General features: G+C 43.4%; 1 protein-coding gene across 1 annotated transcript in view; it reads right to left on the reverse strand.

Annotated features, from left to right (window-relative positions):
- The window catches only part of LOC142587771 (uncharacterized), a 31,904-nt gene extending 22,185 nt beyond the window's left edge, over positions 1-9,719 (reverse strand). The window contains exons 1-4 of the mRNA XM_075699013.1: positions 9,560-9,719; positions 7,172-7,367; positions 1,735-1,880; positions 1,571-1,668 (exon numbers count right to left, since the gene is read on the reverse strand). Of these exons, the coding sequence (XP_075555128.1) occupies positions 1,571-1,668; positions 1,735-1,880; positions 7,172-7,276 (349 nt within the window). The 5' untranslated portion in view covers positions 7,277-7,367; positions 9,560-9,719. The remainder of the gene's footprint in view (positions 1-1,570; positions 1,669-1,734; positions 1,881-7,171; positions 7,368-9,559) is intronic.
- Positions 9,720-18,264: the final 8,545 nt, after the last annotated feature.

Genomic DNA, 18,264 nt, shown 5'->3' on the forward strand with positions numbered 1-18,264 from the left:
TCGGTCATCTCTTCAACTACCTCTCTAAGCCGGAAAAGAGGAGATGGCAGTACCGCGTGATCTCTAAAGGGATGCCATGGCACACGCAGTTGCACGATGGGAACGTGATGCTGGTGCGTGCATCAGGAAGGCGCAAGGCGCCCAGGTGGACTCCAGTATGGTGGGTCTACGCCTTCGTCCAGGTTAGCACTTCTAAGAACTCTGAACCAGAAAAGTGCACCATGCTTGTTTGGCGCTCCGAAAGCGTTCTACCGGACATACCGCGCATGCGCGCATGCCACGGACCGCGCACATTTATTTTCGTTGCCTCCTAATACCGGCCGACATGTGCGCCTCCTCGACATACTTACAGAGGGTGCAACAAGCTGACTTTGGTGCACAAGTTAAAACAGCTTATTTTGCAACTCTTCCATAACCTCGCATTCAAACTGTTTTAAAAGAGAGCAAATAATGCACATTATTTATTTATTTATTTATTTATTTACTTATTTATTTATTTATTTATTTATTTATTTATTTGTATTGTCGGCAACGACTATGTCACCGATTTCTCAACGGCATTATATTACTCAATTAATCGGTCATAAATAGCCAACAGACATTGACACCAAGAAAAGCCTGTGGAAAAAAATGGGTTTGTATCTCACCTGCGGTGAGTCGTTTTTTCATCTACTCTAATTTCAATTTTTGTAATTTCTTCCCTTCAAATACAAATTGCATATAATATTTCATAAGCTTTTATTGGTTTTATTGTCTGTTGGCTTACTATATTTGTGACTGATAAGAATCGGACCCCTCAGTTTCATTTCTACTTGTTCTATGAACAAATATGTGACATAAATAAAGTTAATAATAACTGCAATTACGCGTTTCGCTGCCACACACTGAACCATCATTTGCTTTATGTAAAGAACAAAAAATGTATATGGCACTTGCTGCATTGCCATATACCACTGACGAAAACCGGGGCTGAATTCACAAAGCTGTTTGTCGGCATAAATTCTCTTTGCTATTGGTTGCTCACGTTCCCTAATAATAAGACTAGCACGACCGTTGACTAGCATATGCTCTTACGAACAATTCTAGCCTAAAATATTTTCAAAGTGTTGGCATCAGGAGGGTCAAAGTGGAAAAAAGAGCATGTGCGAGAAGCCGGTCCCGCAGTAGAGGTAAATATATATATATATATATATATATATATATATATATATATATATATATATATATATATATATATATATATATATATATATATATATATATGGCATGTGTAGGCGTGCGTCGCATAACCTCTTGAACAAAAAAAACACTTTCCGATGTTGTGAACGCCGTTTCAATCGTGAATCTGGGACCTCAAAGAGATGCGACGTACCGCCAAAGCATTTCTTTCGCATTTGCCACGGAATCGTCAGTGAATTTCTGTGAATATGGGCCCAGATCTATTAGCGTGTTCGGAGCAGTAAATTTTGAACGATGCAAAAAAAAATTGAACAGAGGGATGACAGATCCCACAGTCAGGGGGTGCGACACTGCAAAAGACAGAAAAGAAAATCAGCTGTGACAAACGTACCCCGAAAGCTCACGTTCAGGGCATCATATACCTGGCTTTTTGGATCATGTGGAGATCTGCTATACCAGAGGCGTCCTTCGAGAAACTGCTGGAAGTCGCTGCACAAAAACCGCCACTCAGTAATGGTTAAAAAAAACATAAAATTGTAGGCAGATAAAATGTACCTTATTATAACTTTTCTGTAGCCGAGAAATCTCCGAAAGAGGACGTAATTATCGTTTATGTTATCAATTACGTCCACATTGCAGTCATATCCTCGCCGTGTGGTCGTTGTTTTGTACGTCCATATTGGTTCGCTTGTATTGAGAAACTGCGAGTACGATAAAACAACGACGGGCAGCATCAACGAACAACAGGTAATTTTACTTGAGCGATGATCAGGGAGATTTTTTTTCCATTAGTAGGTAGTCAACAGTTACCGGGGATATAAAGGCTGCCGCTTTCCTCAAATATCCCTGTATTTTTCTTTGCAATACTATGCAATATTTCTATGCAAGTACAAGCACTCTATATTTATTTCAAATGCTATGCAATATTTCTAGGCAAGTACAAGCACTGGGGCGACTGCAAAGGTTGAGGTGATACCGACACGTTACCTACGATTTGCCAGGTTCTCTGAAGCGTGGTCACAGGTCCGAAAACGCCCGTCAATTTAGGCAATGCTGATTTAGCGTACAGAATGGCGTTGCGGAGGACCGCTACACCAAGACTGAAATTAAAAACTGCGCTTCGACATTCCGAAACAGCCCAGTGGGCTATGAGGCAGGCGTGATGAAGAGTTCCGGATTAATTTCGACCACCAGGGGTCCTTTAACGTGCACCTGCATCTCTCTTTTTTTTTTTTTTTTTTTGCTTTTTGCGTTTCACTTTCATCGAAATGGGGCCGCCGTGGCCGGAAATCGAAGGCGCCACCATGTGATCGGCTGCAGAACGTCATATCCGCTAGACCACCACGTTAGGTGCATCGACCCTGATTAGCCTGTCTCGTGCGCCGCTGCACAGTTGAAGGTTTCCAACACACGCAGCGATATGCCGCGACTCTTCTTGAGACGAAGCTTTGAGCGACACTAAATATAAAGATGATTTTGGCTGTAAATGTAAGAGAGCCTTCTGCAATACCAAAAAAACAAAGTCACTCTAACCGCACAAGTAGGCTTCGTAAGCCAGAAAGATGCGAAAGTCATCTGGTGACGCCATCTTGAATCTTCCGCACTAGCTCGTCGTGACGTCACAAATTTGATGGTGTTTATTCTAGCATAGCTAATTAAGTTTTTTTAATTGGTAAAGAAAGATTATATTTCACTCTGAATGAGACACAGTATAACTGTAGCAAATTTCAATAACTTTCACAGGGCGACCGCAGACTAAAGGCGAAAAAGAACTTTGAAATGAGTGACGTCAGACTGACGCACCAGCACTTCAATGTCTGCGCAAAATTAAAGAAAATGAATGAAATTGGACTTTCATTCTTGTTTCTGGTAATTAACAAAATAACACAATATTAACTAATACTTTAAAATTTCGAGAGCACTTGATCAGTCCCAACAAGCGTAGCGTTTTTCCTTAGAACGCCTTTAACGCGGGGTACGCCAATTTACCTATTCATATACTTCTAAAATGCAACAATGCTCTCATGAGAAAATTTCTCATGAAATTAAGTAAGAATCATCACGTGTGAGAGAAAAAGTAAAATTCTACATAGGTTTCTTGCAGCAAGCTTTCTTTATTTAGGTCCTAGACGCTTCAGCAAACATCTGTCGAAAGTCAGCATATTTTCAAATATTTTTTTTCTTGGAAGCATGCAGTGCATACAACGCCATAATGTATAAAAACAGATTTCCCAACTCTGTACACTATATGCGTCTGATCGCCTAAAGCGAACAAATTTGATATATTTCTTTGCAGGTCACGCGAAAGTGTCAGGTTCTTTGCACAAGTATTACTGCACTTACATTCACAAATGTCTGATATTATGCAGAGCTACTCAAAACATAAATGTTTTGTGCACATTTTATATCAGCATAGTTGCAGTTAAAGTTTTGGCTCGGTCATTTCACCGCAGAAGCAGACAATTATAACCTCGCTACTTCTTTTTTTTTTCAATTTTCATTAATTGCTGCAAAACCAGTGGTTGTCTTAATTAGGAACTCGCTCCCAGAAGTCGGTAGAAGTCAGATTTTTATTCGTAGGCGCTAGAATCTTGATAAAAATTACTTTAGTTCACGCCGAACACGGGTATGTTTCCGTTCCCGTGTAATTCCAGCGCGATACAAGTTTGCGTGTGTCGAACAAGTGACATATGTGACCGCGTTTCAGTGTGTTTTAATTATGCCGGCTATGGATGCAATGTAAAAAGTTATGTGTATGCTGTACCCTGTCGACACCGCCGATGTTCGGCTGGGGACCTGTCAAGCTGCAATTAGGCACATCCTTTCCCGGCCGCCATCATTCGTCGTAAATATTTAGACGAAAATGAAGTTCTTCGACCTTTGAGTTAGGTCAGAGCCTTTCGATGTAAAACTTTCTCTTGGGCTTGTGGAAGGCGCTTTTTTTTTCAATTGCTGTAGGTGCCTTACTTCGTCAACAGCGGTATGGTATTTGGATCCCGATCTCCTCGTTGCAACGGTGAACCATCTTCGATAAAGGGTAAACGGTCGTATCAGAGTGAATTCGTCCTTTCTTGCTTCGTCGCAATACATTCCAATATATTTCCCCTATAACAGGTTTCTGATGACACATTAAAATTGCATAAACAGTGCTCAGGAGCACTTAATGAGATTAGGCTAACAAACTAATCTTTCAAGTCTCTATGCTTACCAGTTTCAGGATAACAGGTTGATTTCGAATTTCGTGCCGGAAGACCAGCTCCGGTACGTCAGTGTAAATATAGAGCTCCTAATGTATTTTTTTTTCGTATTTATGCCGTTATGGCTCAGCAACAATTCTTGACTCTAAAGATGTAGTCTTTGGGCTCTTTAGCAAGGCAATATAGTCGCTCTATAGCAATAAAAAAAATGAAGTAGATCCAAGCCGGCGCCGTCAAAACCCGTCACGACCCTACAGGTTGATGCGGGGCCTTCAAGAACACTCATATTTCCTTCTTGAATCTGTTTTTGGCTTACCAAAACTGTTCTCCAGCTAAAGTGGCTTTTTTTTTTCATTGCGGAAGGGTAATTTGCTAACACAGCTCAAATAATGTTCCTTTTCGGGGCCGCTGTGCGACGCGGGCAGAGTCAGTGGATGCCTTTCATGTGTCGCCTGAGATCACTGGGACACGCTTTGATCCTAGAATAACTTTAACAGACTGAGGACGACAACGATGTAATTGCTTTCTTTATTTATCGATTGATTGATATAAGACAAGTTTAAACGTTGTCATAAGGGGACACGGCTAAAGGCAAACATTTGCCTCGCTGGGCCGTGCGACCCGTAGAGCATATCTTATTTTGCTGTAGCGCAAGCTAGGATGACGCGCTTGATAATAGAAGCTAGACACACATTAACATTCGCTGACGCAAGCGTCAGTAAGCCTTCCATTTCATTATGCTCAAAAGAGCTCAATTATCTTTGTTAACGCTGAACGTGTACGTGTCTGTGAATATGTGGGCAAAAAACTGCTTACGTGTGGTGCCCAGTTTTTTTTTTTTCCAAAATTTTACACGTGCTGTATGACGTTGCAAGGGTGTATATATAGCCACGATAACGGGAAATAAATCTGTTGTTGAAAGTTAGCGCTGTGTGCCAGATGTTCATTTCTGTTGTCCTTGTTCAGCTTGCGCTACACCAATTTAAGATATGCCGTACCAACAAGCCCCTATAGCTGCCCTCATAGACCCGTACAGCAGCCGCATGGCAAAGCGGAAGGCACTGAACAGACCACACAGGAAAATTAGCTGAGCACACATGTCTCCACCGGTGCCAGTGGAAGTACATCACTTTCATGTTGACAGCACTAAAATTGCTTAGCGCTTCGTATTATTCTGAGCAGGTAAGAAATAATGCCGTAAGATAAACGTGGAAGGCGTGCGCTGTCAATAGAATGATGGACGACTTTTGCTAGGGTGTTGCTATTCGAAAGACATTGTGAGAAATTTTTATCCAAGAACATACAACGTGGTGGGAGTAATTTAGCGATTGAATAGCATTGCGTGCACGCTAACTATGAGGCATAGATAAATATATAGCGCACTTCTATCAGGCAGAAAGGTACATTTTCTTCTATCTTCTTTCTTTTTTAATTTTGTTTCGGCTATTGTAGTTCCGCGGTAGCAACATTTCACTATGAGAGGACACAAATGTACTGCTGACATAAGTGTTTTTTTTTTTCGTTAACTGGAAAGACAACTGTTGCGGTTTCATGTATTTCCGTTTTGTAATGTCCAAATAAACTTCCCTTTGCAGTGCAGGAACTCTGCTTATGCCAAATATATAAGAAACATCACGGCAACGGCGCAAATTCACCTGGAGTCTCCATATAATTGCTGTCACTATGAAAATGAACGAAGCTCATCAAAAGGCACAACAGGCACTCGTATTCTACGCCCTAATGTCTGCAAGAACGTCTCGTGCTGTGAACACGTTGAGGAGGCGCTGTGAATCGCCGACTGCTGTTTCATGGCGCGTCCTTTTCAAATGAGCCGAGTGAGCGCTATATACTGTTGTAATGATTCTGTCGCTTCTCCTGGGATGACAAACCTTGCAAAAGAGTCTCGAACACGTTTGTCAAATCAAATTTTTCCATGCGGCGCCTGAAAGGTTTCACGATGCGCTGGTCGCGATGCACGATCGCATTGCGGGAAAGGCGGCTGGTTGCTTCAGTTCGCTCCAACACTTTGAGTGGACATGACAGCTTCGCTTACACCGATTCACACAGTGCGTGGAACTGGCATTACATTTTTCACAAAAACTCACTGTCGCACCCGTTATCAAGCATTAAGCATTGGTGAGCGCCTTTCGCATGCGCTACAATTATTTTTACCCGTCCGTTGCGCACGTGATTGCGGACGCCTAGTTTGCAGCATCTTTTTTGTCGCGTCATCTGCTCCACGTCGTCTGCTCCGTTATCTTCAGAGGAAGTGAGACAGGCTCGGGTTGATGCGTCGAGGACTGACACATCCTCTGATTGGTTCACGCGCCCTGTAGCTTTGGCTGCACTCCAAGTTGATTTTGAGCCAGGGTACAAATATGCCGTACATATCTTAATCACATCAAAAAATTTCAAGGGTCCCGCAGTGTTATGCATTAATCTTTGTGTAGGTATCATAATATCATTCCCTATTTGATGTTATCGTGTACAAGTCACAAATTGGGTTAGCATGGGCGTTCTTTTTTTCCACATGTCCAATCTTTCTGCGCAACATTGTGATCGTTATTCTCAAGCTACAGAGCATATGCTTTGGAACCCAACGTCAAAGTCCGAATCAGAGCTTGATGGCAAGCAACATCTTGTCAAAGAACAGCACTAAATACGATGCCAGGGAGAGGCAGACACAGTGTTAGCGGTGTATGCCTCCGTCCTGTCCGACCTCAAACGCCGCTTCGCGTCAATAGTTCACTGTCACAAATTATAATTTTGGCCAGCTTATTAGCCAAGACCCTTACCCTCGTCATATCACGAGTCCCCTGCGAAGAAACTAGGTCGTTTGACAATAGTGCTGCGACAAAAAAGGTGGGCACAAACGCTGAAGGGATTTGACCTTTCTGCATGACGACCTCCTCGTTCTACGCCGGTTAAAGGTCCAGTTCTCCGCGAAGCCCTTAAATGTTCCAATGCAGTAGCAGGTTGCCGCTCGCACTTCTGTGACAAAAAGAAAAAAAGTAGATGACGTACGGGGCACATTAGGCTAGGGTTCTTGTTGAACGTTTCTGTGTGTAAATCCGTCTGTTACTTTTTTTACTTCTTATTGTGATTACGACGTACCACGCAAGGTCGCTTTCGTACGTTCTCAGCAACCGTTTAGTCACTGTTGAAACTAGTGCCCTGTCTCTTCTGTTAGTTGTTTCTCGTTCGTCGTATTTTGCTGCGCTTAGGTTTGACCTAGTCATCCAATCTATGTTGTCATCAGAAACCAACAGCGATTAGTACGCTAATACCTTGCCCTTGTCTTGTTTTTTTTTTTCGTGTTTTCATTTCTTTAAGGCCGGTGCATTAGGCGGTGGTAATGTGTACTTTCTTATCGTGGCCGAAATATTCAGATAGCAATCTCGAAGAAATTGTCACATTTACAGATTTATAATCGCCTGGATCACTATCGCACCCGCCGTGGTTGCTCAGTGGCTATGGTGTTAGGCTGCTGAGCACGAGGTCGCGGGATCGAAACCCGGCCACGGCGGCCGCATTTCGATGGGGGCGAAATGCGAAAACACCCATGTACTTAGATTTAGGTGCACGTTAAAGAACCCCAGGTGGTCGAAATTTCCGGAGTACTGCCCTACGGCGTGCCTCATAATCAGAAAGTGGTTTTGGCACGTAAAACCCCATAATTCTTTTTGATCACCATCACAGAAAAGATTGAATGCGTGAATATTTGTGCTTTCCGCTTGAATTGAGCGTTCTGCAAAAAATAAAATTGCTGTTCCGCCTCATAATGTACAAAACTGAAAGTGTAGTGAGTTTCTCAGAGCCGCTTTAGTGGCGCTGACGTCGCCCATTGTGATTCCGAAAAGTAATGTTTTTCCTCATTTGAGGTATTCATTAGCGCAGTACAAAAAACCTGCATGCTTTTATTGCTTAGTCTCATTTTTTTTTCTAAACAGAGCTTATCTCTGAAACGGGCGCTGAATTGTTTCCTCTAAGCTGTTGTACTGGGGAAAACACTCGCATCCGGAGTATTTCAATGTATTTCTACTGAGGCGGAGTGAGGCATGGGGACTCCTTCAGCCACTTCGAAATGGCTTACTTATACTACAGGTCTCTTGGTCAGCTGAAAGTCGAAAGGCGTTAAATACATTGCCAACGCATGAGTACAGTAAGTGAACCGCAACCCAGTAGTTGTGCCAGTCGTGTTACTCAACTGTTATCTTTGCCACTTCTGCAGAAAGTCACGTGCGGGAGCTCTACCTCCCTTTACCTTTGACGTGAGCGATTGCTAAGATTTGCTCTCACTTCGCTCCGGCAGAAAAACTACTAACCACGGTAAATGATGCAGTATTGTTGTGGATATGTTTCTCGACAGTACACAAATAACAAAAAAGCACGATAACAATCAGCAAAAATAAAAGAGCAAGAAAAACAAGATAATGCGATACATAATGGCGTTATTGCAGTCAATCAGCATAAATACAAGGTGCAGTAATCTGAGAATGACAGTGCTTTTGCTTGAGCTACTTGGCCAGACATGCTGGTTTAAGTATTATGAAGTGAAAAAAGAAAACGATGAGACAGAACACAGGCCGACAGCCTGTCCTGCCTATGTTAAAGTCCCTGGTCCATGTGTGTTACATTGTCCTGCTTTTGCGTGCCGTAATACTTATACCAGCGCCGAGAATCATAGCATAGCCCTCAGTGTTTTTCTAGCTACAGAATAGACTCCATGGCATTTTTACAATTGACGGGCGTAAGGATGGCTGTAAAAAATTAAATTGTGGGGTTTTACGTGCCAAAAACCACTTTCCGATTATGAGGCACACCGTAGGGAGGCACTACGGCGTGCCTCAAACTGGGGTTCGTTAAAGAACCTTGAAGAACACGATAAAGAACCTAGGGTTCTTTAACATGTATCTAAATCTAAGCACACGGGTGTTTTCGCCCCCATCGAAATGCGGCCGCCGTGGCCGGGATTCGATCCCGCGACCTCATGCTCAGTAGCCCAACACCATAGCCACCGAGCAACCACGGCGGGTGAAGGATGTCTGTAAGTGCACGTTATTATATTTCTCGCTTTCTTTTTCAATATTATGGTGCTGGAACAACCTGGTGCGAACTAACGCTACGTTAGAGGTGACAAAGCACTGCCCTTTGAAAAAAAGACGAGGGCTCAGAAAGCTTACCGGAAATGGCGTGTGTACGCACAAGGTACGCACCGAGGAAATCTAGCCCAGCTGGGATAGCGAGAAAGCTAATACAGGCGTCTGACCTCCCGCCGACTACTGGGCGCATCTAGTCGTGCATTGCGCACTGCGCTTTGTCATTCTGCGAGACACCTGTACACGAGAAAAAGAAACGCAGTTTCGGTTGTGTTCCACTGTAGTTGGAATGCGAAAAGAGCTTTGATCAATACGGCGTAAAAAAGATGTCTCGCCTCATTTGTGCATACGCTGTGCATTACTTTTTTCGTTCTGCAGCCTTTTACGCGACGACCCGATAACAATGCACAATGTTCTGCTTGCATTCGTAACTGTAAAGCGGCAAGCGCACGAAACGTATTTCGGGCAGCACGTTCTTCGTTGCAGTCCACTCCATTTTGGCCAACTTCAAAGCTCAAATACGCATTTTTGAGCTTCTCTTTTTTTTTCAGTAACTGCACGCAACATATTTCCACCAGTTGGGGCATCGCCCATCACAGAAATGGCGCTGCGTTGCCGAATGACGAAACGTCGCATATATATGTATACGCTTTCCTTTTAAAGCAGCGGTTTCTGGGTGCATTTCATAGAGCGCCAAAAAAACAGTTGCGCATTTGCCTTGTCTTGTGAGACTCGTGCCGGTCCACAAGCAGGTAATACTTACGATCAGTGACAGGTCAGGAACGCGCCGGCAAACGCTCTTCAATCGCACCATACATGCATGCACCATGCGAAGTCCTTTTTTTTTCTATTCTCCCTCTGCTTCAATTTCCTTCCTGTTCGCGCCACACAATTACACATTCCTCAGGAGTTGCCGTGTCTTGAAGGATTTGCTGGCGATGGTGGTCAGGATTAGAGTTCACGCTGTGGACGCTACGCAAGAAGTTCGGTCAAGAAAAATTATCACTCCGTGTGTTCCATCTATGCTTCGCTGGGCGTTCCGTCCATGCTTCGTTGCGCGCCGATGGCATCCGCTCGAGCGAGCATGCACGTAATGCTCCTCGCGACGGCTTGCACAAAAAAAAAAGAAACTGAAAGGAGGAATAAAAATTTCAAAAGACATCTAAAACAACGTATTAGCAGCCGTTTACCACAGTGTGTTTGTTTCTAAGAGTTGAAATTTGTTTCATTCGAAATTGAAGTTATATAAAAAACAGTTACGCACAATTGCGGTCAAAAAACATGGAACTATATCCAAGTGCGAACGAAGCCACTGCAAGAAGTCTCTCTAGCCTCCACAGCGTTGACTGTGAAGAAGAGGCCTATTTTCTGCAAACCCCTAGTGAGCCCGGTTCAGTGCCGATGAGAGATTCTTTGCAAAGACGAGCGCTCAAGAAGCTTTACCGGAGAGGGCGTGCGTACGAGACACGTTCGACCTTGTTCGACGAAACAGCTCGCGAGACGAAGTTGGCGCTCGCATCTGGGCTTTTAATTGGCGTCGTGCTCGCCACTGAAAACAATATTAGCGGTTTGAACTGCGGCACTTTATCACCAATGCTCGTGGATTGATCGCGAGTTAGTCCGCGTATTCCCACAACGCACCAGCTTTCACGCAGGCATGATGTGACACGTGTGAATTCGCGATGCCATTACTTTCTTTGAAACATTAAAAAGAATTATGGGGTTTAACGTGCCAAACCGCTTTCTGATTATGAGGCACGCCGTAGTGGAGGACTCCAGAAATTTCGACCACCTGGGGATCTTTAACGTGCACCTAAATCTAAGTACACGGGTGTTTTCGCATTTCGCCTCCATCGAAATGTGGCCGCCTAGCCGGGATTTCTTTGAAACATGACCGCAGAATACTGAATATTACGTTCAAGCAAGCATAACTGAAGCTCTCTGAGTCTACTCGTCCCCGGTGGGCTATTTCATGAAGTCCAGCCTTTCAGCGATGTGTGGCGAACACATTCCATCTGGAAAATATGCGTTTATGAAAGATACACGGGTGACTTTGGTCTCAAAGTCAGTTCAGTGGCTCTAAATTATAAAGGAAGGCTGAAGTTATAACAATAGCCGATACCATTACTAGAGCTAGCCTTAAAGACCCACTCCTGCTGTAACATGCTAACTTTCCTTGCAGCACGTCTTCTAGAAACAAAAACTGACAATCTCAACTGAGCTTCCATCGTAATGATGACAACCAATGAACAGTTAAATGTTTTGACGACTTAATTACCTCCTCTCTGGAAAAATTACTTAGAACTTGCCTTCCATGATGCGTAGCAACATTTCTGTCTTGGCTGATGTGGGACTGAGAAAATATTAGGCAAGTTGGCGTCTGTGTAACGCGAAGTATGCTTGGTTTGGTGGAAAATGGTCGTTATGAATCGTAAAAGTATTCTGCGGCCAGCCGTTACTGTCCTTGCGACGCACGTATCCTATGGGTCTTTCTGTCTGTCTATGCATATAAAAATTGTGTTTGGCATTATAAATAAAATAAGATAATATATTCAAAACAACAACCTACGCCCTGCCTGCTACCCCTAAGTATTGCAGGCTGCCCAAATTGGAAAAATAAATAAAAAAGACCATAGTCAGAAAATCTTTTATATGTATAAAGAAAGGAGGGGGGGGGGGAGTCTACTACAATTGCGATAGCACAGCTAGGGCAGCTAGGCGGCTGTGGGATTTATTGAAAAATTGTGTAAACTTAATGATCATACATGATTTGGCCTAGTATTTTGGCATCTTGACTCACAGAATTTCTTATGTTTTTGTTTCATGCAAATTTATGCAAAAGCTGTTCCGTGTGGGGTTTCTTGACATACATTAAAGTATTCTGCTGATGATGATCGTGTAAACTTCTCTGTTGACTCTTATCTGTCTTATGTTGTGCTGTCTTCGGTTACCGATGTCTTCTGTCTTGCGTTATCTTCTTTCTTTGAGCAAATTGTCTTCTTTTTGTTTTCCTTTTAACAGTCTCCACAGCCTGCAGAGGCGCTTACAGGGATCTGCTCATACCTTAACATATTTCCTCAGAATCGGAATGCAATGGTATGAGATTTCATTTCTTTTGTTCTAGTTTTTCGTTTTCTTTAGGTATATGTACAATATGCAGACGACGCAAAATATTTCTGATTTGAGAAAGCCACATTGCTCAGAAAGAAATTCAACGACGGCTGGTTGGCGCAACTATCTGCGTGTATAATTGCAAAGAAACTGTAGTTGAAAGTTCATAAAACAAAGTATTTTGTTTCTTAGCAAAAAAAAACAAATAAATTTATACACCCTTCGTCCTGCAATATGAAGGTGCAGCTCTCGAGTGCGTCGCATACCAGGTGTTTCTTGTATTTGCTTTTGATAAGCAACTTCGTTTGAATGCACACATGGCCGCCATTCATGTCAAAATACCTAGACGTACAAATATTAAAATTACCTACATCTACGACCTGAAATCGCGCATGCTATCATATTATGCAGGGCCGTGTTCAGTAGTGTTTACTTTTATGGTGTTCTACGGCCCACCATACCCTTCACGTAATTCTTAAGCTGCACAAACATGGAATGCAATGTGTACCTACAGGCTGCGACCAACTGATTACGCTTTGCTTTACTTTATTAGAGTTCAAGCACAACCCATGGTTGATTTTGTACTATTTGTTCATAAACAAGCTCGTCCTGACCCTGTAGCATTCTACAATGGCTTCAGAAGACAGTATGTTTGAAACTTTAGAACTTTGAATTTTGCTACTCCTCGTACTAGATAGCAGTATGTCATCGCAGTGTTTCTAAATAGGTTATTGTTCAATTTTCGCCTAACCCATTATGTCAACACAGCCAAAGTGTTTAAAATTTTTAGAAATGCACTTACTATTACATATGCAAACCTAAACATGCTATATGGCGTTGTTTTTTTGTTGTCACATTTGTTACTGCAGCCTTTGCATTTGTATTTGTGGGCTTCTTAGCAAGAACACTTTGTTGTCTTGTATAGCTCCGCCACAGTACTGCTCGTCTGTCTGCTCATGTGATCACTTTGTCCATTTCTTGCTCTTTATCACATGAGGGTTCACAGGTGTCCGGGACCCCATGAGACTGATATGTTGTCTTCGGTTCGCGGCTCCTGGACAGAGACTGTCCAAAATATGCTCTCTGACATTTAAAATTGAAACTGGCATTGAAATTAAAGAATGTACGTATGTGCATCTCTAAACATCAGAAGACTCATGGGCAGAGCGAGCGCAATGCGCGTTTCCACAAAGGAAAGTTTATAAAGAACCGCGTATTCTAAAAATCCGAGGTTCAATTTCTATCGATTCACCCGTACTCACTACGGATGACAATGGAGAGCTTTAGGTTAGGGGACGCAAGCGGCTTGCGTCTGCGTGAACTAGTGGAGACGGTACTACGCATGCGCAGCCCCCTACGTCTAGGTCTGCGCATGCGCAGTAGCATCGCCCCTAGCTCCGGCGTACGCAAGCCGCTTGCGTTCCCTAATCTAAAACTCTCTAATAAAAGGAACCGCGGGAAAGTGGGAGGGCGCATCGAGGCACCGCATTGCGTGCCGTACTTTCTTGCGGCGACACTGCCTAGGATGACTCTCTTTGTGCGTATGTCCGCTGCAGCTGTCCAACCTTAAACTTCATTGATATATATTTAGGAAACATCGACTGATGTCTCATGCGCCAGAAGGCCCATTTCTTTCGCCTCCTGAGAAAGTGCGTGCAGGCGCCATGCGGACAAGTCGATAGCACAGTGCAGCATTTCGCCATATAATGGCAGGATAAAGGTTACAGCGCTCAAATGGTTCCCGAATCTGTTAAGGGGTGCGAACCGGTTCACGAAGAGTACACGTTTCTATTTTTTCTAAACCGGAACTGAACCGGAACAAAATCGAAATGCGCTGAAGCCGAAGCCGAAGCGAACCAGTATTTCTTTCTCTTTTCGTTTCAGTTCGACACCCTGGTTTCTTTAGGGGGATCTAGTCAGTTTGTGTAACGTTGGTCTTCAGCGCACATGTGACGTACTCTTCTGTCTTGACCTTTAATAAAACTCTGTTTCCAGGTTGGTTGAAAGCGTGTACCCATACTTGTCCGTGTATTTGTAGGTAGTGATTGTCTTCAAATTCAAAGTAGTCATATGTGAGTATTAATTCAAAAAGAAATAAACTGACTTCAATAGAATGCTTGACACATCGTGTATGGATATGGTTACATTTGTCGAAGATAAGCCATCAGAGACTTTAATGCTGGCCTTTAAGGCCGTGACGTCCAGCGTAGGGAGAGTGCTACTTATCGCTAATGTGGCTTTAGTATTAATGTTTTCTACTGCCGTCCGTTGAAGGGAATACCTTGAACAAAGTATGGAACTGCTTTGGGGAAATTTCCAAGGGAGGTGTTTAAGTAATGTAAATGGGTTCTCGGTCGGGATGTTAGTATTTTATGCTATTGGGTGCCCTTGGATACTGGCGGTGTATACTGCAGTAGGTGGTAATTTATGAATTTTCGGAAGCGGGTAAATGCACCCAGCGGTCTTGCTTCTTGGTTGGAGACACTTGAATTCTGACGGTGTTATCAATTCGTCGGCTAAAAGGGATTCTGCTCTGTTGGCAATTTACAGGGTGTATGCTTGCTGTTGGGTCATTGTCTAGCTTACAATAGCTTTAGGGTAGTTTAGTTGTCTGTAAGCCTTGTACTTGTACTTATCTGATGGCCAAATAAATATACTTCCAACCTTATCTGTTTCCTTAATGGCACTGTCCTTGCGTGACGTAAGGTACACCGGCGAGCCTTTCTGGGGAACTTTAGCGCGGTTTATACAACTCTTATCTCATGGTGTGTTTGCCCCCATCTGTCAACCCCATCTTGAAATTACAACTGATTCGCGTTCAGTTTGACTCAGGAAGACGCTCACCCACTCGGGCTTATCGGGCTCCCCGGGCTCGCACCCACTCACGAAAAAGGTGCCGAATGATAAATACAGCGAATGACACAGAGGTTAAAGAGGTCGAAATAAGATAAAAGGACACCGGGAAAAAGAAAAAGAATTGTGCACATACTTCAGAGCAATATACAATGCTCCGAGAGTTACAATACCGCGATGCCATAACATACGCATGCTTGTGCACGGCCATACATTTCTTTTTGTTTGCTGAAGACGGGTGTTAATGTATCATGTTCGAAAATTATCCCGTGAATGAAATTTTTCAACTGGTACTGCACCTTACCCGCCGTGGTAGTGTAGCTGGCTGTGGCGTTGCGCTGCTAAGCCTGAAGGTGCGGGATGGGATCCCGGCCGCGGCGGCGGCATTTCGACGAGGGCGATGCGCAAAAACATTGCGTGCACGTTAAAGAACCCCAGGTTATCTAAATTAAACCGAAGTCCCACGCTACAGCGTACTTCATATTCATATCGCGGGTTTGGAACGTAAACCAACCCCCCCAAAAAATGATTTGTTTTACAGTGCCTCGTGGTTTTAGTTACTTTAGCAACTTTAGTTCAATGTAGTTACGCTGTATAAATACCAGCTCCCGCAAACGTGTTTTTTTTTCTAACAATCAATCCTTCCACAACTTCTTGGTGGATTTGAGCGTGTTTACCTTGCAGTTTTACAACTTACTTGTTAAAAGAACTTTCAACTGCCCCAAAGTCATTATGTCCACAAGGAGAGGAGTAAAGCGTTTACGGTGTTGTGTGCTGTGGTAACTTTAGCCCAGTACCCTGGATTGTCTTCTCCCAGAGAGGGACGATCACTTATTCCGTCTCGCGCATTCTAGAGTTCTTCTTCACGCACATTGTAGCGAGATAAGTCACAGAAGAAATGGTAGATTTCAAGAAGCAGAACGTGCCAAGCATCGCGGAAATTTTGTATTTGTGCTACGTATAGACATTTCATGTGCCACGGTGAATATGAAATTGCTTTAGCGTTACCTTTCGATTCCAAAGCTGCGGGAGAGCTATACAACTCCTTCGTTGTAATATAGGGAAGCGAGAACAAATAAACGCCGCGTCGGGAATCTGAAATATTTGCATTGCCCTCCTGTTGTATCACCCGTTCGAGGACAGTAATCAGGAAGACAAGTGGCAGGCCCCTTTATCAGTGACGTGGGTGAGCCATTTATCACACAGCGTGAGATTCACGTTCGCGTCACGTTTACCGAGCATCAGCACAAGCGCTGAGATACTAATCCTCGAGATGGCGTGGCGCTTCTCCAAGGGCACTGTGCAGCAGTGGGCGGTGTTGTTCTATCTGGTTTTGCACGGCTTCTCAAGTGCTAGACTGAGCAGCAAGACTTAAATAGATAGGGAAGAGGCAATGCGAGTACTTGTGTTGTCTCCCTTCCGATACGCCCTTGGCTTGCTGCGCTGTCATGCAGTTCAACAGTATTTCGACCTGCTCACGAGAAACGCGTAGGCCGCGGCTGCAATGGCGTACAAAGCACGCCGCCTGTGCCGCACTTCATGCCTATTTCGGGAGCGCATGCAAACTAACCAATACGTGGCGCGAAATAAGGCCATGCAATTTGTCCACACTACACACAGAGTTAATTGTTCTGATTTGAGTGCACATCCGTTTCTTCGTCGTATTTTTTTTTACAGTCTTTGTTTCTTTTTTTCTATGTGCGCGTTGCCCAAGGCTGCCGGAACAGAATAACCTAAAATTTGGCTGCATTTTTACAGCTAAGCTGTTTATGACTCGGTTCCCGGGATTCCTTCATCTCCGTCGACAGAACAGTCGACATAAAACCATTCCACAAACTGAAGCGAAAGTGCCTACCTCCGTTGGAATTACGCATGCAAAACACACGCCAGTATTCGTTTCAATAAAAAAATCCAAAAACAAGGGTCATAACCACATGATAACGATAAGGCGCGTCCAAGCAATGCGAAACACGTAGCGATTGCTGCATGCGCTTGCCGGTAAAGATTACGGTTGCATAAGGTATGGTTGCCCGGAAGCCGCACTTTCATACCTAAAAGAAGAAGCCTAACAAGTGATTTTATTTGTGTTGTGATTGCGATATAAAAAGGCCACGCATAGTTAGGACTACTGAAGATCAGCGTGGGCACTATCAGTGACGACAGTACCGTGCATATAGTCATCTTGATATCAATCATTTCATGTAGTGCATTGCCCAAGCGTTCGAGATTAGGTATCATTGGTCTATCGGACCAGGTAATATCACAGCTTCTTTTGCCAACCACCTTCACAGCGTAGATTGTAACCTAATCTTTCTGTTAGCAAAAGCTGTATTTCTTTATTTTACTACGCTAAGCAGAATACATGTTTAAAATACTTGAAATCTGTTTATAATATGGCATGTGAATGGCAAAAATATTACGCCTACGTTCCTTGTCTTGCCTGTCTGGCCTGTGAAACCACTGTTACCAAATATTCGATACCAAATATTCGATGGTCATCTTAACCAAAAGCAGCGAAACTTACGTTTCATTGCGATACTTACACCTCATTATTTTATTTTTCTTATTTGACTTTTACTGGAAATTTGCGTTGTGGTACACGTTTATTGCATTTTCTTCACCAACTCATCGGGTTAAGCCTGCCATGGCATTGATACCGTAAGCTTCCCTCGTAATCAACTGTATTTATTTATTTATTTATTTATTTATTTATTTATTTATTTATTTATTTATTTATTTAGAGCGCATCACAGAGCATTGTGTGAGAGGGAGGCTAAAAAAATTATGGGGTTTTACGTGCCGAAACCACTTTCTGATTATGAGGC

The sequence above is a fragment of the Dermacentor variabilis genome, chromosome 7 (genome assembly GCF_050947875.1).
Source record: "Dermacentor variabilis isolate Ectoservices chromosome 7, ASM5094787v1, whole genome shotgun sequence".
NCBI classification, from domain to species: Eukaryota; Metazoa; Arthropoda; class Arachnida; order Ixodida; family Ixodidae; genus Dermacentor; species Dermacentor variabilis.